This window comes from Rattus norvegicus, chromosome 14 (assembly GCF_021556685.1).
Source record: "Rattus norvegicus strain SHRSP/BbbUtx chromosome 14, alternate assembly SHRSP_T2T, whole genome shotgun sequence".
NCBI classification, from domain to species: Eukaryota; Metazoa; Chordata; class Mammalia; order Rodentia; family Muridae; genus Rattus; species Rattus norvegicus.
Window position 1 is genome coordinate 79,034,137 of NC_141547.1, and position 23,364 is coordinate 79,057,500.

Sequence of the window (23,364 nt, forward strand, 5' to 3'; positions counted from 1 at the left end):
AGAACCGTCTGCCAGCAAATCTCACAGCATTCAGCACTCAGGGCCATTGCAGATGTAGTATTGTGTAAAGATTCTGGTCAGGGGATCAGACTCACAAAATGGAATCTGCCCCTTTGGGCATTCAGGCCTGAGAAAACTGGAGCTTCCAGTGTCCCCTGTATCCTCTCTCCAGCCCATGGCTGAGCTGCCTGAGGGTCAATGTTGGGTAAGAAAGATCCCTGAACCCATAGTAACTCTCCCAAGCAATGACATGTTGCTCCCATACTCCAGTGTTCACTGATCAGTTACTGGTACATTAACAGGTACTAGGAGGGGTCTACAGACACTTCTATAGTGACATCGGGAAGGTCTGGGGAAGCCATGCCTTGTCTCAGTCCCAAGTAGATAGGACAAACCTGAAGCTGGTACCTGGCTCCTGGGGTTGCTCTACCTTGGGCCATTAGGCTCCCTGTGCCTCAGTTTCCTCATCTGCTCATGGGCAGTCACAACCATGTTCCAACTTTTGTTGGGTGCGTCTGCACCTTCAGTCTGTTGCACAGTGCCAGCATGGCAGCAGGGCTATGGTGGCTGGTGGTGGTGGATGGGGTAGAGAGTTTCTGTTCTGTTTCTCAGAATACAGATGTCCTTCACATCAGGAGTGTCTGATGGGCTTACTTTTGTTGGTGCTATTTTGGCTTGGTTTTGTTTTGATTTCATGGCGTTGTAAAAGCCAGAGGCACTGCACAGAAACCACATTGCAATCTTTGATCTTTCCCAGGCTAGCCATATGTGAGAGCCTTTCTGACAACACTGGGCAGCAGAAAGGGGAAACATACAGGCTGCAGGGCTGTGTGTTCTGAATCTATGTGCTCAATGAGTTATATAAAACAGCCAACACTTCCTTACAACATTGAGATGATTTTGCCATTGAAAGTTAGCGAGAGTGTGCCGAGCACACTTGTAGTCTGGGCTCTGCGCGCATATTCTGGGGGTGCTCGGCAGGCTGGAGTATGTGTGAATTTTTTTACTTACAATATTTTAAATTTAGGATTGGGTTTTGGGGGCCGTAGTTCATCACGAGCAGAAAAAAAATATCTGTTTGGTGACCTGCCTGGCCCCATTCTTCCTGCACCCTTTCATACAGCTTACCTCACTGGCCAACACTCAGGCCACATTCCAGAATTTTCCTGAATGACACCAATGCCCTTAATATATATCCTATAGTGGCGATTCTCTGTCTATGATTGATCCTGGGAGGGGTGATTAGGAAATCAGGGTAATGGGAATCAAAATTCCCTCTTGGCAGGTCTTATAGAACTTGCAGACCCCTGTGCAGCCTGTGGTCTGTGTGACTGTCAGTACCAAATCTGTTCCTATTGTCTTGTCACACTTCCTGTTGTCTGGAGTAGGACTAAATTTCAGGACAGACTTCTCCATGTCTCCAACATGCATCACCTCTGCTCAGAGGCTCTGTCCAAGTCTACGCTTGGTAGAAGGTCTCCCATATCTCCCCTACCTGGCCTCAGTTTCCCTATAAAGAAAGTACTTGTTGGAGCTTGTCTCTAGAGTGGTAAGGAGTCCACTGGAGGTACCCTGTAGACTGTCAGATGTAGACTTCTGATTATCACAGGGCATAGGGTTTACATGGTCACAGGGACAGTGCTGTAGGCAGAAGTGCCTCTGAGTGGCAACAAGATGGCCTTAGGCAGCACAGGCTTCTTTTGGATGCTACCTCTATATTCATCTTCTGTTTTCAGGATGGACATGAGCATATGTTATGGACCCTTTCCACACACATAAACTCCATGTCCAACACAAGTGCAGGCCCTGCCATGGGACAGGACTTGTGGGTGGCCTCAATGGGAGGGCTGGGGGACGCATGCTTTCCTCATACCTGTGCATGCCTTCCAGGTTAGCAGTGGGAGCTGAATGTGAAAGCAGGGCCTCATGGTGGGAGGAGGGGGAAAATGTGGCCCACCAGTGAAATAATTAAAGAATATGAAAATGGCTTAATGAAATCATTTTTAAAAGAGAATGTGTGCAAACACTCGGCAATTAAGCAGTTGATTCGCAAATAGCAATTTTCCAACCGTGCTCGCCTTCTATGCTTCTACTAGCCCGGTTTTAGACTCTAGGTTTTTAATTTTTTAATTTAAATGAATGAAGATTAGAATGGTCTCACTCGGTGCTGCAGGAAAAAAGTTGAACAGTTTGGATCCTGAAAGCAAAGAAGTCGCCTGAGGGTGTGCCCTGTTGTGGGGTGGGAGATCCTTCTTGAGTGTTTCTGTCCCCTCCCTGCTTCATCCTTCCTCCTTCCAATCCTTCCTTAGTGTCAAGGCTGGTACAATCTCACTTTTGCATGACAAGTTTGCTCAGAAAGGGAAAACTGCTAGCCTAAGGTCACACAGCTCAGGTCTGACACCCAGAGTACCACCACAAGCATTGGTTGTCAGCTGGGTGCTTGACTGGTAGACCTTTAGACAATCTTGGTGTCCTTACTGTGACTGGTTCTGGAACCCTTTGGGAAAAGATAGTCTTAGGCCCAGTGATGGCTGGAGGGTTCCCTGTCTGGACTGCTTGCTGGGAACTGAAGCGGTTGTCTCCTAATACTCAGGCTTATCTGAGGCAGTAAATTCCACTCCGTTTCCTTGCCTGCATTCAGGGTCCCTTAAGAGACAGTTTCAGCAAGTAGATAAGTTGAGCTCCAAATGGACAGGCTGTGGCATCCCTTCACTTCCTCTGTCCAGCTCACCCTGGCCTGGGGGAGAGGCTGAGCCCAGTGCTACTCCTGCTGTGACCTTTGCTCTATGTCCCTGCTGGGATGGCAGCTGGAACATTCTACATCACCACTGACCCCTAGCTGCTTCCAGCAGACCTCAGTCAGCATGAGGAAAGGGTTGGAGGAGCTCCAGTCACTCAGCCCCTGAATTGTCCCCAAGTGTTCCTCAGCTGTTGTCCTTTCAGAAGCAACATTATCCCATGACTGCATGTTCCCTGGGCCCTTCAGTGGTCCCAGCAAGGGGCTCCTTGGGTCCTGGGCTTTTCTATGATTTGTGCATTTCCCTCCAGCATGAATGGCTGCCGGAGGGGTGGTGAAACCACAAACTTGTTCATTCTATTGCTATCTACTTCCTGCCTGTTCCTGTGTCATTAGTGAAATGTAGAAGGTATGAACAAGAGTCATATACCATGAGCATCTAATTGGGAATCACCTGGGTCAACAGTCAGTGCTCAGTAACTACAACTGCCTATGTGAGTTGAACAGATACATTCCAAACCCATAATACAGCCTTACCATCATGGGTTGTTTATGCAGCTCTAGACTTAGAGTCCAAATCTCATGTGAAGACCAAGGGAGGGACTAGAGTGATACAGCCACAAATCAAGGAGACCTGGAGCCCCAGGCACTGGGGGTGAGACAGGGCATTTCTTCCTGCAGGCTCTGAGCCCTGGACTTGGGGTCTGGAGCTGGGAAAGTTTGATCAATGATGTTGAAACTCCCAGTCTGAGGTGGTTCTGAGGCAGCCAGGAGAACCTAACCCATCCACCTACCACCCTGCCGACCCCAACTCTTTTCCTACCCACTTTTCCTCTACTTCCCAGAGCTGGAATGGCATGGGTTGCCTGACTCCTACAGTTTTTGTAGCTTTGAAATTACAGGTTTAGAGTTAGAATCGGGAGTTCAAGGCCAGTCTCTGCCTGGGCTACATGGACTCTGTGGGTGGTTCGGTTTAGATGTTTTAGTTTTCTTCCTTGAAACAAAACGCCAGAAGTTAAAAGCACAGCAGTAAGACACCAGGTGAGGCTCTGGCCTTACCTTGCTGGGGAAATGTGACAATCCCTGTTCACTTCCAGTCTCATTTACTCTAACTCGCGACACTGTGGATTGACTGACAAGTGGCTCAGATCACTCCAGTATTCCTGAGTATCTTGTGTCTTCCCCAGGCCAAGTAAGGGCCAGACCAGCTTTTCCTGGGATGAGGCCTCCTGCCTTGCAGAGGGGCAGGATCCACCATCTTGTAGGCCACCTCTGCCCCAGCAGCCTGTCCTTAGAAGGAACCAGAGTGTTCCAAAGAACAGGTGCTCCTGTTTTGTCTTCTTCTGAGGCAGTAAAAACAGTCAAGGACACCCCACCCAAGTCATTTTCACTGAACCCTTGAGCTCCTCAGAGTGACTGTCCCTTGTATGTCTGTCACCATTGTTGGGTATCTGCTTGAGAAGCAGGTCCCCATGGGGATGATGTTGAGCAGGTAGCCATGTGGGAAAGCACAGCTAGGCCCTGATCCCCCATAACTGCTTTATGAGGACCCATTCAACCAATTCCTTTGCTAAAAATCTAGGGCTAAGACCAGATGGCAGTTGCCAAAAGGTGTGGGGTACCTGCAGGTAAAGGACATTGGTCAGTTTTCCGGTGATGGGGACCTTAGAGGCTGCTGACGCCAGTCCTCAGTGTCTCAAAGGACAGTGATGCGGATTCCCTGGTTGGCAGCCCAGAGCCCCTGCAGCCCAGAGCAGTGGACGCCAAACCCAAGGAGGGACTCCTACCCTGGATGGGTTTGTGAGGAAAAGGTAAGAGAGGCCAGAAGGAGGTGGCATGGTGCCTGGGGTCACTCCTAACTCGATCCCATCTCCACCCAGGCTCTATCCACAGCAAGGGCTGCCCCGGGTGCCAGCTTAACCTTGGCCTTCTTAAGAAGAACATTCCTGAACCGTGTCACATGGCCTCCATGTCACCTGTGTTCCCTCCAGCTCTTTCCATACTCCATTTGTCCAGTTCAAGTCTCATTTAGCTGTCCCCTACAACTGTAGCCACAGCAGTCAGTCAGTCCTCCTGACAGAGCAGCCTGGTGGCAAACCTGTGTGGTGCATGCTACAACCAGTCACTCTCTAAGGGGACTTCACATGGCCACTTAGCTGACCTACTGGGACAGAGCTTTCCAGGTGAGGATTCCACCCACATGGACCCTGCCACTTCCTTGGGGGCACCCCTGACCTCATCTATGTCCAGACCCAGCATGTTGGGAATAGGGGCCGTGGGACTTACGCAAGACACTGTTGGTCACAGTACAAAGAGGAAGGATAGTTGTGACAGTGATGTGGAGGAGACCTAAGCATATGGATGAGGGAAAGAAGGAAGGCTTCCATGGAGGGGCTCTAGCCACAGAAGATGAAAAGCTGGCAACACTGAAAAGATCAGTGCTACCCATGGCTGGAGGTCCGGTGGGTAGCAGGCTGAGCCTAGAGGGTGTTTAGGGCAAGGACGAGACTCCCTTCTGCCTGATGCTATAGTGGCACTTGCCTGTCATATTAGGTCTGTTGGGTCAGCGGGCCCTCATCAGAACCATGGGCTCTGACGGTGGTGAGTTTGCTGGCTTATCCTTGGGATAAATGTATCCTCTGAGGGAGGGAGGTTAGTGGCAGAGAGGGGCTGTGTATAGATCCAGGGGTGTGGGTAGACTGCATTTACTGCACCATTTTATAGTTATCTGCAAACTGCAATAAAACGAAGTCTATTAACTAAAACTAGGAGCAGGTGAAATTAATTTTAGTAATGATTTTAATGAACTCGATATATCCAGAATATTAGTATGTCAATATGTAATCTACATAAAACTGACAATGAGGTATTTTTACATTTTTTTTTCTGGGCCCTGAGCCTTTGAAATCAGTGTTTAACAGTTATTCTGCTTTTGGCCAGATGGGCCACACATTCCACATGCTGTGGACTCAGGTTGCCAGTGACTGTTGTGCTGTAAAGCAGGTCCAGCCCTCTCTACCTGGACCTGACTGTCCCCTGAAGGCTCTCCAGCCTACCAGACGCTGTGTACTGAATCCATCATGCACCTACGTGTACTGCAGACCAGGCAAATGCCCACTTTGTGACAGCACGGTGCTGTTCATCCTAACCCTGGAACCTGCACGGATGTTTCCTCACTCGGAGGAAGGGACTTGGCCTGTAGGACGGAGCACTCCTGAGGGTGACTCTCGGGATTGTCTTTTGAGTCCTGGGTAATCATGGGGCCCAGGAGAGGAGGAATTTTGGTCAGAAGTGGTTGATGTCATGTGCACACAGAGCCTGGGGAATGGACTTCAGAGACAGAGGCAAGCCACAAGCCCAGCATTGTGAGGAAAATCTTGATCAGTGGTTCTCATCTATCCTAATGCTGGGACCCTTGTTGTGGTGACCTCCTACCAATGAAGGTATTTTGGTGCTATTTCATAACTGTAATTTTACTACTGTTATGAATTGTACTGTAAACATCTGCATTTTCCAGTGGTCAATGACCCACAGGTTGAGAACCACTGCTCTGGAGGGTGGAGCAGGCAAGGGCATAGGCTGTTTCTCAACTTCCAGAAGAGATCAACACCTCAGTTTTAGTCCCTAGAATTCCCATTTCTGACTTCTCTGAACTTTCTGAGTCCACCAAGCTTTAAGCACTGTGATGTGAGAGTTCGTTACATCAACCTCAGGACACTCACACCCTCAGGAGGAGAGAGGCTGCCTGTTACACTGTGCCACTCCGCCCATTCTAAGTCTTTATACCACCCAGGAGCACCTCAAGGCATGTGGAATAGGAAGGTCCTGCCGGTGGCAGCAGGGAGGTTCTGGATGGATTGTGGGGGTTGGGAGTCAGCAGGTCAGGCTGGTAAGGTGAGGTGCAAGGCACTGGGGTCTGAGAGGTAGCCAGGCACTGTGGGTATCCTTGTTAATATCCCCTCGGCATTTGCCAGGGTCCCATGGACATTCAGCTGCAATGCTACCTTCTTGTCGTCCCTCCTGCCTCTTTATTTTTCTATTTGACTTACTCCCTCCTAGATCTCTCTCTCAGTTTGTCTGTGTTTCTGCCCTGTCTGTCTGTCCCTCCCCAGTCTGTGCCTCAGTGTCTCCTCTTTCTGTCTCAGTCTGTTTCTGTCTCTGTCTCTCCCTGATAGTCCTCCTTCTGTCTGTCTGTCAGTAAGTCTGTCCGTCCGTCCATCTGTATCTCTCTCCCCTATATGTCTTTGCATCTTTGCTCCCCCCTCTCTCTTTGGAATGCCACATCTGTGTCCTGTGGCAGCCGCATGATTCTAAGGAACTTAAAAAGAGCTCGCAGTTGTTTTGGAAGTCCTGGCCCTGACAGAAGGCGGCATCTTGGGGACTACTTCCTTTAGTGAGGCTGATGGGGACTCTATTTCCATTCCCTTCAGCCCCTGGGGCTGCAGCCCGCTAGCAGTGGCCTCTGTCTTTGTGTGGCCCCTTTCCTTATCCTGATGACATCTGGAGAGCTTTAGTTTACTCATGTTCTTGCCGATGTGTTTTCAAAGATACTGGTCAACCAGGGGAAGGGGAAGGTATCTTTCCCTAGCAGACAGACTATATGCCTCGGGTCCCCATCCATGTCTCTTTGTCCCTGCATGTCTGTGACTCAGAGATCCCACCACCTCTGGGTCTCCCTGGTGCCTGCACTGCTATTTATCATCTGATGTAGTAGCATTTTGTTACCTTCCTTAGCAAGTGTCTGTCTCCCTCCCTTGATAGGTGTCCTAGACCACAGGGGCACTCACTGGGTGCTGCTCCCTGTGGCTTCCCACACCCATGGGTGCTGCTGAGTTCTTAGCTATGGGCAGCAGAGGATGAGGAAGAAGCTGGGGCAGATTGACTGGAGCTGAAGCAGAGAGGAGCAGGAGGGAAGGGATGTGAGGGGCTGGGGAACAGGATCAGGTCTCGGGATCAGGATCAGTAAAGTGCATTCAGAGATCCATCTGCATTAGGCTTTGGGCACTGAGCTTATAAACAACCATTGTTTTCACAGGGCTCTGGGGCGCTTGGATCGATTTCTGCTAATGGGGCCTCTCACTTCCCCCTTACCAGTGAAAATCAATTCTCTGCGGTTTGGAGAGCAAATGTGCCCTGATTAGACAGCAGGATCATGGTGTCATCTTTGTTCTCTTGCTCCAGTCCTCCCAGAGAGGCCTGAAGTAGCCAGACCCCAGATGGTCTCCAGGGAACGTACCCCTGCCTGGCAATCCTGAGAGTCTGAGGATGGGGAGGGGGCTGCCTCTTGTCTTGGCCTGAGGGACCTTGTGACCCTGAGGTTTATAAAGGAACTTGGGTGTGGTCACCAAGCCTAGAGATAGTAAAGTCCGACATCTTCCTGGAACTGCTTCACTTGAGATCCAGAGAGGAGCTAGCTCTGCAGAACACTCACCACGGACTGAGGAAGAGGGTTGGAAGACCTATGGGCTGGGGTGTCTACACTAAGGTGTCATGGCCTCATTTCAGGTGCAGAACAAGAAGCCTTGGCCTCCTCCAGTCTCTTTGTAGGCTCAGAGAAGGGAAGATGCTGCTGAGGCCAGGCAAGAACAGGTGACAAGCGGTATCGCAGCGGGGTTCAAGTGTTCAGGTGCCACATGGTGCCGGGATCTTAGGCAGAAACATTGACCACAGCCAGAGCCCCTACCCAACCTGACTCCCCCAGTGCACTTGGCATGGTCTGCAGTTGCCACATATTATAGACATACTTTTATCACTTTTAAACGTACGTACATGGCTGTCCTCTTTCTGTGCATGTCTGTGTGAGGATGTCAGAACCCTTGGAACTGGAATTACACATAGTTATGAACTGCCGTGTGGGTGCTGAGAATAGAACCCGGGTCCTTTGGATGAGCAGCCAGCGCTCTTAACCTCGGAGTCATCTCTCCAGTCCCTATTTTTATTATATTCTACTTGTGTGTAGGTGTGTATCTGCATATGGGTATGTGCATAGGAGTGCAGGTGCCCGAGGAGGACACAAGGCTTTGGGTCCCCTGGAACTAGAGTCACAAATGGGGGCCAGGAACCAAACTCGGGCCCTCGGGAAGAGCAGCAAGTGCTCTTAACTTCTGATCCTCTTTTCAACCCAAGTTCCCGTGTGTTTTAATGAGCCATTATAGGAAGCCGTTGTCACTCACACATCATTGTAGAGGGTGTTCCACGGTTCGAGTACCAATGGAGCGTAGCGTAGACCTTAGCATGTCTCTCCTTCTTGGTTTTGGTGGCCTGAGGGCTTCTGGGCTCAGAGAGTCATTGGTACTTTCTGCCAATAACTCATGTTAAGAATGAGGAAAAGAGGCAGAGGGACTTAATGGGGGTTGCATGGAGTTACTACCCTGTTCTCCCTTAGTGAGCTCACTGGGCCAGCTCCTGGTGGCAGGGATCCTGGGATCTGATTCCACGTAGGCACAAAGCTCTCTCTCCTCTGTTATCCTGTGGTCTTGTGCTCGAGGTAGGGGGTCAGCCTGGGCCTGGATGCTCCTGGAGGAACTGAGTATTCAGAGAAGGCAATGGATGAGCGGAACAGAGCAGAGGGGCCCCAGCTCAGTCGGCAGCCATGCTGAGCCTGCTGTGATCTGGCATCAGGTGGGCCAGAGTTTGAACCCTTAGTCTGCTGCTTGTCAGCTGAGTGGTTTCTCCTGCAGGACACTGTCCCGTAGGTGCCTACTGCTCATCTGCGAGATGGGCAAAACAGCATAGATCTTCAGGGTTTGTAAAGCATTGTAGAGACGGGAGGATTAATAGGTTCTGACATCTGAGAAGGGTGGTGGCACACACCATTAATCCCAGCATTTAAGACAAAGGCAGGCTGATCTCCAAGTTTAAGGTTAGCCTGGTCTACAAAGTGAGTTCCAGGACATTCAGGCTACACAGAGAAACCCTGTTCCAACCAACCAACCAACCAACCAACCAACTAACCAACTAACCAGCCAACTAACTAACTAACCAACCAACCAACTAACCAACCAACCAACTAACTAACCAACTAACTAACCAACCAACCAATAAACAAACAAGCAGTTCTGACTTGTGGTCCTCACTGAAATGCCTGGACCATAAACCCTCAGCAAACCTGCTCTCCACAAGGGAACCAGGGCTCCTACCTACACTTGGGACAGAGACATGTTCCCCCTAGAAGGAGGGAAAGGACAACAGTGACCCAGTTCTCAGCCCTGCCTGCGCTGGCACACCATGGTGCTGTGCTGCAAAGCCTACCCCCAGGGGCATGTGCTAACAGTTGTCTCTCTGTTCCCATAGGTCCTCAGATTTTGGGACAACCTACACCAAGCTTACTCTCCAACCTGGTGTCACCACTGTCATTGACAACTTCTATATCTGCCCTGCTAACAAAAGAAAGGTATGTATGATGTGCCAGGCCAGGGTGGCCAACCCTTGGGATCTGGTGTTCCATGGCTACCTGATCTGTTCCTGCTTTGGGACAGTGGTCCGATGTGAGGTATTTGTCCTTCAGCTCTTGCTGCTCTGGTTAATTTTGATGAGTGTATTTGAAACTGACAGTTGGGTCCTTGGAGGAGGCCTGCATGATTATCTAGGGCATATCCATCGTCTGTCCTGGAGGCAACATCCAGCAGTCGGGCAGGGAAGAGAGTCAGTGAGCTGGTGGCTGAGTCAGTTCCACCTGGCTCAGAGTCCTGAAGGCAGCTCTGAGAGACTTCTCTAGGGTGTCATCTCTCTAGGGTTGGTTTGGCTCTATGTCAGAGCATTACTTGCTGTCCCTTGGTCTGCATTTCCCCATTATTGCTCCCTGTCTAGATGTAGAAGAGGGAAGACCATGGGAGACCCCTCCTGCAGATGTGCAGCCATATCCTGGCCTACACGGAAACTCCAGCATGAAGTCAGGAGAACAACCTGCATGTTGGACTCAGTCTAGAGAAGCAGTCCCAAGGTCACAGGACAGGACTCAGACAGAGCAGAGTTCAAATCCTGGTTCACTTCTCTGTGCCTTGGTTTCCCAGAAAGAAAATGGGATGTAGCCCACATCTTACACAGACTTTAGTGAGCCCTGAATAGTGATCCTCACAAGACCAGCACCTGAGCTCCAGAGTGTAGAGGCAAAAGAGAAATTCTAGCAGCTTGTTACTGGACACAGGCTTGACTGCTTACAGCTTGAAGGCCGGTGCTCACAGATGAGATGACACAGAAATGGAGTTAATTGGAGACCTTGCCTTGAGGAGACAGGATGCTCTCAGATTTCCATGTTGGGGGATTCTCATATGTGAGGCAGCTTTTATAAGGAGGGAAGGAGGGGGATGGGACACTGGGCATGAAGAATACATGCTGGGTGGTGCCTTCACATTCCAGTCCCCAACCCCAATACACACACACACACACACACACACACACACACACACCATACACATCTAACACACACGACACATACACAGTGACATACACCATACACATCTAACACACACAACACATGCACAGTCACACACACACACACACACACACACCATACACACCTAACACACACAGACACAGACACACACACACACACCACACACACCTAACACACACAGACACAGACACACACACACACACACCATACACACCTAACACACATGACACATACACAATGACATACACCATACACATCTAACACACACAACACATGCACAGTCACACACACACACACACAACATACACATCTAACACACAACCAAAACACATACACAATGACATACACATATCCCTCAGCCCCCACATACACACACCAGACTTTGTCATCAACTCCGACTTCCTGGGGCCAGTCACAAACATTCTTCTTCAACAAGTGAAGCATAGTGCCTGTGTGCTTTTGTGTTAGCTGATGCACAGAATTGAGGAGTGAGGAAGCCATCACTCTTGTTGCTGCCTGCAGGTCACCAGATGTTTCAGGTTCTAAAACCTAAAGAAATGTCATTTAGAAGGTAACCTGTTAATCACATAGCTGTGCCTTTTGCTTTTGTTTGTTTGATGATGGGCAAAGTAGGGAAACAGCAATTCTGCCGAGCACCAGCCCCAGGGATGCAGCCCTGGTAGAGCCTGGGACGCACCACAGAGGGCGTGGACATGCTGGGTGGTATTCCTGCTGAGGGCACCGTGCACTCGGGAGGCTGTAGCACTGGCCAAGGTCCAGGGGATCAGTGGGACAGTGGAGCCAGACTGAGCAGGCCCCACTGCAGGTAGCCAGGCCGGAGAGCAGGAACCTACAGAGCCCTTGCTGAGCTATGGTTTAACTCAGCCACTTGCTTTTCTAAAGGTTTAATTATTATTATTTTCTTATGGATATACATTTTTGCCTATGTGAATGTATGTGTACCATGTGTTTACCTAGTGCTCATGGAGGCCGGCAGAGGGCATCAGACCCTTGGAACTGGAGTTGCACGTGGTTAGGAGCCACCACATGAGTGCTTAGAACTGAACTCAGGTCTTCTGCAAGGGCAGCCAGGGCTCTTAACTCCCGTCCCCACTGCTTTTCCATGGGATCCCATCTTGCCTGCCAAAGCAGGTCATCTGGTTTTATATTTTCCTCTCCTTGACTTCTGCTACTGTGAAAGCTTCTTCCTGGACAGAATGGGAAGAGAGGCGGGAGGGTTCAGCAGAGGACCAGGGCACCTGGCCTTGGGGCTTGGCAGGTAAGGAGGAGGAAGGTGGTTCGGTTTTAGTTTTCCATGCCTCTCCCTAAACCCCTCCCTGATGCCTCCTCACACGGGCAATCTCACTCCACCTACAACTGTAGCAGTGAGACATTGCCATCCATTTCCCAAGGCAGAAAACTGGAAGGAAAGGTGAGAGCTGCCCCATCACACACCTCATAGAAGGAGACCTGGGTCTGAAACTGGCTTCTCCTCAGTCTGAGCTAAGGAGACAGGACATCTTCCATGCTCAGAGGTGCTGTGGGGCTTCTGCCTGCTGGGAATCCTGAGCGCATAGAAGGAGCAGGGCAGACCTTTTGCCTCCATGGCTGCCTTGGGTCCTTCCTGCTACAGCCGTCCATGATGGTGTGTATGGCAGAAGTGACCTTTGGAGGTAGGTGCTGAAGGCCAGACTCAGCAGACAAGGCCATGTTCCCATTGATTAGAGCATCTCCCAAGTCCTGTGTGTCCTGCCATTCCAGTGTTGGTGCCCAGTATGGTACACCAACAGGGAAGCCCATAGACTGTGTCCATATATGGAAGGAGGGTGCAGGGGCAGCTGAAGCAGTAAGAACCAGGAGAGCCTCAGATGCTGTGAGGAAAGGGAGGTTGGATAGGGAGCAGTGAGGTCAAGCCTATGTTTCTGGCATGGACTGGGGCCACTGCTTTGACCCCTCTGAGCCTTGGTGGCAACCCAGGATATGGGCTCAGTAGAGAGTTCTGGAAAGGACCTTCTATGCAAGCTGGTTCCCATTCAGGATACTGGCTTCCTCTGCAGACCCCTAGGATAAGAGTGAGATAGTGAGACATTTGCAGTTTCAAAACGGGACAAACTCAGCCCTGCTAGGGAGAGGTGATTTGAATGTTTCCAGGATCCCTGGGCTCCCTGGGTCCATGCAAGCTTAGCCCAGTCCAGTTCAGTTCAGTTCATCTACATGTTACCAGTGGCAGGAAAATGGCAGACCCCTAACATATTCCAGGCTCAGGCTGCTGGTCACCTGCTTGTGCAAATCCTGTTTCCACTCTGGGCCTTGTTTTCCCCATGTGTAAAAGTGGCTGCACAAAGCCCCACTTAGGTCTGTCATCCCGGCCCCTGTTGGCCTTCTCCCAGAAACCCCACAGGCAGCACGTTCCCTGGGGAAGCAATCCCAACTTTGCTTTGTCTACCTCAGCCATCTCTGTCCTGTGCAGGAGGCAGCTGGGTCTTCACGTCTCTCCTAGTCAGGCTCCAGGTGTCCACTGGGATCCAGGCAAAGGTCTGGCTGTACCTGGTGCTGGGACAGAATGCTTTTCCCAAGCCAGATACAGGCTGAGGGCCTACTGTGACCCCGTCCTTTGCTGGGTCTAGAAAGCTGCGCTGAGAACTGCACCCTTCTAGAACCTTTGAGAGTCCAATGGGGCCTGTTAACTTGGAGCCCCGCATTATGCTCGTGAGAGGATTAAAAAGAGAGGCGAAGGCAAATGTCACATCTGTCCCCTTCCCCCAGGGTGACTATGATGTGAGATTTTCGACCCTCTCTTGCAGGACACCTGTGTGAGCCGCTGCCTGTTGTTGGGTAACGGATAGCTTCGCTGGAAAGTGGGGATCTGATTAGGAAATCATTTAATAACAATTACGGCCTGAGCGGCTCTTTTATGACTTCTTAGGAGGCGGCTTTGTGAGCTGTCTTCAGAATGAGCTCGCTTTGATTTTTGTCTCGCCTGCGGTGTAATCAGAGTGTGGCCCCGGGCATGGCTTTCTGCCACCTCAGACATAACTCTGGCCCGTGACGTTCTCCTCCAAGTCGCTGTGGTTCCCACATGGGCTTTAGGTGACAAACTCATCTCTGAATGAGCCCCCAGAGTGCTAGAACATGGTGGAGGTGGGAAGGTCTGGTCTGGAGGGGTTCCCTAGCGAGAAACTGCTTTTAAGTCTCATGTTTTCTATTAAAAATGTATGTGGATTGTCATCTTATACAAAGTATCTGTGTTGAATTGAATGCTAAGATCTCTCATAGGCGCTGTCGCCAAGAAAGCACCCATTGAGTAGATGGTATAAGAGAATGCTGGTTTCTGGTCTTCCTGTTCATCCACTAAGGCCCTCCCTGTGGTTCATTGGTCTTTTTCCAGTTTCCCCTTGCTCCCCCAAAGCTCATGAGAAGCCACTTGCCAGCCTTACAAGGTTGGGGAGACATGGATCAAAATATAGCATCTGGGAAGCTGCCAGTATCGGCCAGAGTCTGTACCTGTATTTTGCAGAACAGACAGTGGTGGCAGAGAAGGCACGTGTCCCATAGGACTCCATCGATAACCAGGCTGCCGTGTGGAGCCTTCCACACAATGTCCTGGTAGACCCCCAGGGCAAAGGTTCCTGCAGTCTTACGATTTACAGGTGGGTTAAAAAACTTCCATGAGTCCACAAAGTGAGTCAAGACTGCCTTAGCCCCAGGTGCCCCCATCAGACTTTAACCCCATAGGACGCAAACAGCAGGAGATCTGTGCAGAAGTTCAGACCTAGAACTGCACCTTAGCTTCTGATAGCTACTGTGGTTCCCAGTTCTCCTGGGACTACGTCACAAGGGAGTCCCCCAACTCTCCTAGTCATCAGCTCTGCCACTGTCCTCAGCCCCTGCCTGTGACTTCCTCTGGAACCTTTCAAGCTATCCTGCTCTTGGTGCTGATTCTTGCTGGACCACATGCACGGGCCTCCTGGATGCCTTTCTTGGGCTTGCTCTCCCAACCCTGCTCTCTTCTTTGTCAGTCTGTCTTCTCCACCAGATCTTCTCCTACGCTGCGAGTCCACAGTGCTGAGCCCCTCCGTGGCCTCCTTCCTACTCCACCTCAGCATGAGCTCCACCCCGCCCAGCTCTGAGGAAGCCCTTGTGGAAATCCAGGTTCTCCTCTCTTCTCTTCACCAGAGCAGTGTGCAATCTAAGATCGGCTCAGCCTCCATGGCTCCTGCAGTGCAGACTCACTTCTGAGCTTGGAAGGAACACCCAGCCTCTTCAGCCACTCTGATCCAGTCAGAGCACAGAAGCCTGCTGACTCTCTCTAGCAGTGAAGGAGGTTTGAGGAGCCCAGATCTGATCTTAGTCCAGACTTAACGCAGAGATTTCCCCGCAGTGGGTTTGGCCTTTATCCTTCCCACACTGAAGTGCATGCCTAGCCGTGTTGTTGGCTGCTCTGAGGTCGATACCCCTGAGGGTCTTCCCTTCTGCCCTGGGCCTAACATCTCATCAAGAATGTGCCAGGACGAAAGAAGGCCTGAGGGATGGAGATAACAAGAGCTTTGTGAGGACTTTGGACCCCAGGATTTGTGCTTTGTGGCCCTTGGCTTCTCCTTACTGGATGTTGCATTCTGAGCTCAAGACGATCTCCTCCTTGCATCTACTGTGTATCATACAGGATGACGATGTGCCGCTTCATAGAGTGGTGCCTGGTGCTGGCAGCTAAAGTCCTCAGCACCATGGTCACTGATGGGAGCTGGTGATACCCTGGGCCCCCAGCCCCCAGGGTTGCACTAAGAGTCTGAGTCAGGCAGTGTCAACTCAGAAGAGATCAGGCCCCCTACTGTGCATTCTGTTTTTTCAGGGTCCTCACCTTGGCTAACACCGGGCTGAAACTTTGGCATCTCCCGCCAGCTGGGGCACAGACTCCCTGTGAACCAGAAATGATCGAGACACGTTTAACTTCATGTCCATGTTTAGACCGGGTGTTGACAGAGCTGGCACATGAGACCTAGGTCCATTCTCCCTATAGAAGACAGCCCTTGCCACAGCATACTTGTATGTAGCCCGATAGCCAGAACTCATATTCATGCCTTGTCATATCTAAGGAGCATGAGAAGAGGTGTGTATGTGTGTGTCTGTGTGTCTGTGTATGTCTGTGTATATGTGTGTGTCTGTGTGTGTATATGTGCGTGTGTCTGTGTGTGTATGTGTGTGTATCTGTGTCAATATGCCTCACCATATCTCAGGAGCATGAGAAAGTGTGTGTGTGTGTGTGTGTGTGTGTGTGTGTGCATCTCTGTATATGTGTCTATGTATCTGTGTGTATGTCTGTGTGTGTCTGTGTGTTTGTGTCTGTCTGTGCATTTGTGTATCTCTGTATCTCTCTCTGTGTATGTGTGTGTGTATGCATCTCTATGTATGTGTCTGTGTGTCTATGTGTGTCTGTGTGTGTGTTCATCTGTCTGTGTCTCTGTCTGTATGTCTGTGTTTGTGTACGTATGTCTCTCTGTGTGTGTATCTCTCTCTCTGTCTCCCCCCTCTGTGTGTGTGTGTGTGTATGTGTGTGTATGCATCTCTGTGTATGTGTGTGTGTGTTCATGTGTGTGTGTGTCCGTGTTTGTTTATCTGTGTATGTCTCTCTGTCTCTCTCTTTCTCTGTGTGTATGTGTGTGAGAGTGTGTGTGTGTGAGTGTGTGTGTGAGAGTGTGTGAGAGTGTGTGTGTGTGTGTGTGTGTGTGTGTGTGTGTAGAGAGAGAGAGGGTGTCTTGAGCAGTCCTCAAGTTGTGTGCTTCATTAACTGGGGAGAACTGGGAATGAGGACCACTCACGTTCCTCATTCCCACGTATTCTCTGGGGTAGGTAGGCAGGCTTTCATTTCTGCTATGGCTGCCTGGTGCCAGGGAGCACTGACTAGCCTTTGTGTAACTGCACATCTGCAAATCAAGGTATTCCCCATGATGCTGTCCATCAAGATGCCATAGGGGAGTAGATCCCTGTCCCCAGGCTCCCTGTCCCCCCCCATGCAGGGACCCACTCCACCACCCTTTCTGTTCCTGAGCCTGCATGGAGTCACCATCACCTGCAGGTCTCCCCCGTGCTCTCCTCTACAGAGCCTGGACTAGAGGAATGGCAGGGTGGCAAGGGTAAGGGAGCAGGAAGGGACGGCTTTTCTATGAGGCATCCTGGCATGGTGCCTGAGTGTGTAGATTATGGCATGATAACAGAATATGCCGCAGCTATGCACAACAGAAAAGCGTAGCCGGGAATATGAGAGCAGACGCGTCCTTTCGATCCCAGAGTCCTAACTTGAGTATCCCGAGATGCCAGCAGTGAGCAGGGTCCCTGGATGGCATCCTCGGGGCTGCGTGCCTGTGCTGGATATCCGCACTTGTCTCTTCCTGTGGTGGATGCCCATGCCCCTCCATGCTGAAAGTGAGGAATTGCCTTGGCAGGGACACAGCTTGGGAACTGCTGTCAGGGCTCAAGACAGAAGTGAGAAAAGAAACGGAACAGAAAAGGCAGGGGAGGTAAAACCCAGAGAGCTTTGTTTATAAGGATGGCTTGTAAGAGTAAACGGGGGAGCTGTCATGACAGGCGTGGGAGGCCCAGAGAAAAGTCTGTAGAGAAGCCCCCCAAACATAGGGGTGTCTGACTTTTCTAAGTTTGCGGGGAGCTACTGGGAATGATTTAGTTGGAGGTAGCCTGTGTGACAGAAGAACATGGAGGAGCCAGGTACTAGGTCGGACCATTAATTAATAACGGCTAAAGCGTCAGCGCTCTATGGCTTTTTAATTTTTGCCTTAGGGGATTGGGGAGAGGGAGAGCACTGCAGGGAAGGGTGTGGCCTGATTTCTTCAGAATATGAGATCTGGCACCTTAAAGGGGCAGGCCCATGGTCTTCCAGGGCTTGGTTATGGCAGCCCCAGACAAAGCTAGACATCTTGGTCCTCAGAATGACGGTCAGTAAATATTGCTGCTGCTCGGATCAGAAGCCAGCAGACTGGGGTTCACAGAGCTCTGTGAGCTAATGAAGGTTGCATCTGGGTTCTGGGGTTCCCCTCCCCACACTTTCAGATGGCAATGTTTTTCTTCCACACCCCTCTTCCAGCCTAGGGCGGACGGAAGCAGGCACTGCCAGGTCATTAGACTCACTCTAACCTCACATCTCATCCCATAGGCCCAGAACTGCCTGACAATGGACAGGCTGAACCCCTCTCTATGGGAATGTGGTCAGCAACAATGTAGAGAATGGGTGCCCCAGTGCCTTAGCCTTGTACAGTCAGAGTTTGAGGGCCTTGGGGGTCAAACTCAAAGACAGACACTACCACAGACTCTGGAAGCTTCTACATGGGAGACTGAAGAGATCTTGTGTTTGCTGTGGTTTTTATGAAAGCCCTTCAGTTAGAATGTAGGACTGGAGTGTCGGGAAGAAGCATTTATCCACCGATCTGTCTATTCATCTATCCTTCTGGCTGTCTACTCCCTCAGCCAGTGTCCATCTCTGTGCATCTGACCTTTGTGGGCAGGAACATGGTTAAGAGGTCCTCTGTTCACATGATATCTTCTCAAAGAGGGGGCACCAATCCCTGAAATATGGTACCTTTGGGGAGCTTGTAGGCCCCAGAATGGGACTTGGAGACACCACACCCTAGAGTGTTTGGCCGATGGAAGAGCTGTGTGTGTTTGCTGCTGGGCCTGTTTTCTGGATGTGCTCCCTGGGGGGTTCCAGTTTAGGACAAACCTCTTCTGCCTGTTTCCCCATTTGATCCAGATCCCCATTTGCCCATTCTCAGCACCAAAGAGGAAGGGGCTCCAGTGGAATCCCCTGCTGTAGGGAGCAGGGCCAGCATGAAGCTGAGCATCCCAACTCTTCAAATAAAACTGGGGCCACTGGATCATCCCTGTTGGCTTCTGGCCTCTCTGGATTTGCTTCACAAGAAGGCACAAGCTTGCAGAGTCTTTTTCTTCCAGAATGGTAGGGGCTGTTGAGAAAAGCCAGAGCATAGGGCCCTCTAGAGGGTTCCATCAGTCTTCTGAGCCAAATGGCAAGGCCCGGTGTCTCCCACTGTAGCCAGTTGCCTCTCCTGTCCCGGGGAACACTGACTCAATGGGGCTTGTCTATGTACAGAGTTCTTTGTTTCCGAAATAGAGCAAACCCTTTGTGGCGCCAGCCTAGTGCATAGGAAATTATTCCTTCTGAAAGCCATTATGATATCATTGGAGAGGAGGAGAGGGAGAGAGAGAGAGGAGAAGAAGGAAAGAAGCCAGATGCCCATGCTTCTCAGAGATACCTCAGCGGCCTTTCATCTCTGGAGCCGATCCAAGGCAGATAAGACTTTATTCCATTGAAGATGCATTCTCATACCCCAAAGTGAGGGTGACCAGAATGAAAATGCAATGGAGAAGGCCCGGGGTCTCAGGGAAGTCACCGGGTGCTGCAGAAGACCCAGTTCCTCTTTCGCAAGTACCACTCCACGGCCAGGAGACCCTACTGTGAGGTAGGCGCTCAGGTCAGCAGAGTGGCTCTTGGCTCTATACTTGTATGTGTCTTTCTCAGGGCTGCAGGGAGTAGAGGAGGACATAGGAATGTCAGAGAGCCACCTACAGGTAAAGCAGCATCCTGAGGTGCTGACCAGGGCTGCACCATCAGACTCATGGAAGACTGGTGGCTGCTCTAGGTCAACAAGGATAGGGAACGGAGTGGATTTCCACTCATGTGTCTGGAACCCGAGTGTTTCTTTCTCCATAGTCTGTCATAGCCTCAGACATTCAGTTGGCCCTGTGAGCCTGGGATGCCCTGTGTTTGGAGCCTGGCCACTTTTACACCCCTGCATATACTGAAGTCTTGTGATTCCATTATTGGGGACAGACCTCTGCTAGCTGGAGCAGCTACTGGGTGCCACAGGCTCACTGAATTAAACAGCAACGCCTATTTCTTCCTGTCCCAGATCCCATGCCAGCAAGGAAGGGTAGGTTCTGGGGACAGCCCTCTCAGGGTTGCAGACCCCATCTTTTGTGTCTTCACTTAGGAAAAGGGATGTACAGCTTTAGGGTTTTTCTGATAAGGAAGAGCCCTGGCTCCCTTTATGGTGGCTGCACTCCATGGCCTGGTGGCCTCGCAAAGACTCACTCTCCAGATGCCATCATTTGGAGCCAGGATCCAGCATGTGACAGGGCTAAGAAGGAGGGTGCACTGCAGCCTAAGTCAGTCAGTCTCTCTCTCTCTCTCTCTCTCTCTCTCTCTCTCTCTCTCTCTCTCTCTCTCTCTCCACCTCTCCCTCTCCACACTCCCACTCCCTCATCACGATGGAGATAGGAGGTCACCATTTCAGTGGTGGCTCAGATCTCAGAACTTGGCTTTGACCACAGGACTGATAGAAAGCAGAGCAGTCTTGAGCAGGGTACTGGCCTCTCTCCTTGTTCTGCCATTTCTCCCAGGCCTATGTATCACTCTAGGTGCCCAAAGATGGAGGCCTGAGCCCTGGGTAGTTCCCTGATCCTTAGTGGATGGATGTCTCTACCTTCTAGCCCTTCTTCATTTTAATCTGTCACATCTTTATAATGAGAGTCCCTGATGACTTGATGGATTACCTCCCTTGTGCCTAAAGGCAGCTGAGAGGACCCATGTGTACAAGGTGACACACAGCCTAGAAGGCCAGCAGCCTTACGTTGTATAGCCATGGCTGGGGCATTTTTCCCACCTGGTGCTGCAGAAGCACCTGTTCCTTCTGCTGACCCTCATCCCCATGCTGATCCCTGTTTTCTCTGCTGACCCTCATCCCCATGCTGATCCCTGTTTTCTCTGCTGACCCTCATCCCATGCTGATCCCTGTTTTCTCTGCTGACCCTCATCCCCATGCTGATCCCTGTTTTCTCTGCTGACCCTCATCCCCATGCTGATCCCTGTTTTCTCTGCTGACCCTCATCCCCATGCTGATCCCTGCTCCCTCTGGTGATCTTCATTCCCATGCTGATCCTCATTCCATGCTGATCCCCATTGCCATACTGATCCCTAATCCTGTACTGATCCCTATACTGATCCCCATTCCCATCTGATCCCTGCTCCCTCTGCTGACCCTCATCCCCATGCTGATCCCTGCTCCCTCTGCTGACCCTCATCCCCATGCTGATCCCTGCTCCCTCTGGTGATCTTCATTCCCATGCTGATCCTCATTCCATGCTGATCCCCATTGCCATACTGATCCCTAATCCTGTACTGATCCCTATACTGATCCCCATTCCCATCTGATCCCTGTTCCCTCTGCTGATCCTCATTTTCATGGCTGATACCTAATCCCATGAGACTTCTGCTCAGCTTCTGTTAAACTAGAAACAAGGGTTGAGGACACATCATCTGATAAGCTGTGTTTGCCACAGCCCCAATTTCATCCTTCCCCACGTCTATAGAAAACAGTGGCAAATAATGTTTTGATCCCTTGTGCACTGAGGCCTCTTAGGAAGCTTAAAGGATTTCTGCTTGGTGAAAATAGCGCAGATTTGCAAATGGGCTCTGCCCTGGGAATCCCCAGGTAGGTGAGAGTCCCTGGATAGCGGGGGTGGGGGTGGGGGTGGGGGGGTGGGGTGGGTGTCCAAACTCTGCTCTTTATTTGCATCACTCCAGTGTGCTTTCCCAGCCCCTCCCCATCAAGGCTGCTAAACCAAATCTGACCGGTGTCTGTTAGTCCAGGCTGGTCTTCTTCTTGCCTTTGTTATGTGAATGACACCACAGCCACACAGGAGCAAAAGGCCTGTGGCTCTCAGCATCCCAGTCCTGTCCCTCCACCGCCCTGTGACTTCCGCAGCCTCCTCCAGGTCCCTCTACTTGCAGATCCCAGCTCTACCAGTTCCACTCCTCTCAAGCCACATGCTTGGAGCTCTCGGTCTGGCTTGGAGGCCCTGTTTTCCAGCTTGGGCTTCCTCACCTTCCCACTTCAGCCCAGTGGGGCAGCCATTGGGCCGCTCTCTCAGGTTCACCCCTCTCCCCTAACACCAGACAAGTTCAGGACCCCAACATGGACCCTTCTGTTCTTTGGTTCTCCAAACCGAAGGTGCACCTGCATTGCACTCTGACACTGTCCTCTGCGCCCAGGGGAAGCACCCACAGTAAGAGCTACCTCTTGTTTCCTCTGGCGCCCCGCCCTGTGCCCAGAAGATGCCTTGAACAAGTCAATGTGTGGTAGACAAACTGTAGTGTAAGAGCCCAACACCCACTCGTGGCTGTTTATCTCAGGCCAGTGTCTGGCCTTCTGCTCTAGGCACCGGTTCATGCCCTGCCTTCTCCATCCAGAACATAACAATGGTCACATTCTTTTCAGAAACAAACAGAATTCTATACCTATAGGTATATAGGTATATAGGGAATATAGGTAAGCTGTGATCAGAATCGCTAGTTAAGAGATGGGATGGTGTCACCAGAAAAGTGGTGAGCAGGCACTCAGTGACCATGGATCTTTCACTACATAGGGAAACGCTCTGTCCACATCTTCATGTCTATTAGTCTGGTGGGGCCGTAGGATAAATGCAAGAGATAAGCCCAGAGTTGAAGCTATCTGACTTTTCTTGTCTTCTAGCAATGCCCTTAGCCTAACTCTAAGAGCCTCCTGGGCCTCCAGGTGTCTGTATGCTGTGGGTGGATAACACAGGCCGCTAGGAGGCTCATCTCAGTGATATTTCTATGCAGTGTGGAACCTGGCGATATCCCTTCCCCCAAAGATGTACACATCTGATCCCCAGGGCCTATGATTCTCACCTCATGTACTAAGCTGGACTTTGAGGATGGGACCCAGCTGAGGATCATGAGACAAGGACACCACCTCCGCTGGATTTTCCAAGAGCCCCACTGTCCCCACAGGACCCTTAATGGAGGGAGGCAGGGGTTTAGATAGATTGAAGATGCTGTGTTGTGGATCTGAAGATGGAGGAAGTGTGTGCAGCCGAACTGGTACCTCTAGAAGTAAGGCAAGGCAGAGGCTGACTCTCTGCATTCACTGCCATCTCCTTGAGCAGGTCGGGGGAAGTCACTAGGACTGTGCGTGGGATCGAGATACTTCCCAGCATTTTCAGTTCTGTAGGGCTGAGCCTCAGCCCTTCAGGGGTCTCCTCAGAGGTGGGGTAACAAGAGACAACACTGATGAGAAAGAATCTGTTGCCCTTACCAAATCACCATGGCCCTGGGGTCTTACTACAGCGTGGGTTCACTGCCCTGCACATCCGCAGAACATAGTTTCCAGTGTGTCTTCTGAGC

The 23,364-nt window shown here is 50.9% G+C and overlaps 1 protein-coding gene across 14 annotated transcripts in view; it reads left to right on the forward strand.

Annotated features, from left to right (window-relative positions):
• The window catches only part of Sorcs2 (sortilin-related VPS10 domain containing receptor 2), a 363,891-nt gene that overhangs the window by 216,130 nt on the left and 124,397 nt on the right, over positions 1-23,364 (forward strand). For all 14 annotated transcript variants that reach the window (XM_087583136.1, XM_087583146.1, NM_001107225.2 and 11 more), the window contains 1 exon segment: positions 10,031-10,130. In XM_087583136.1, coding sequence (XP_087439262.1) covers positions 10,031-10,130 — 100 coding nt within the window.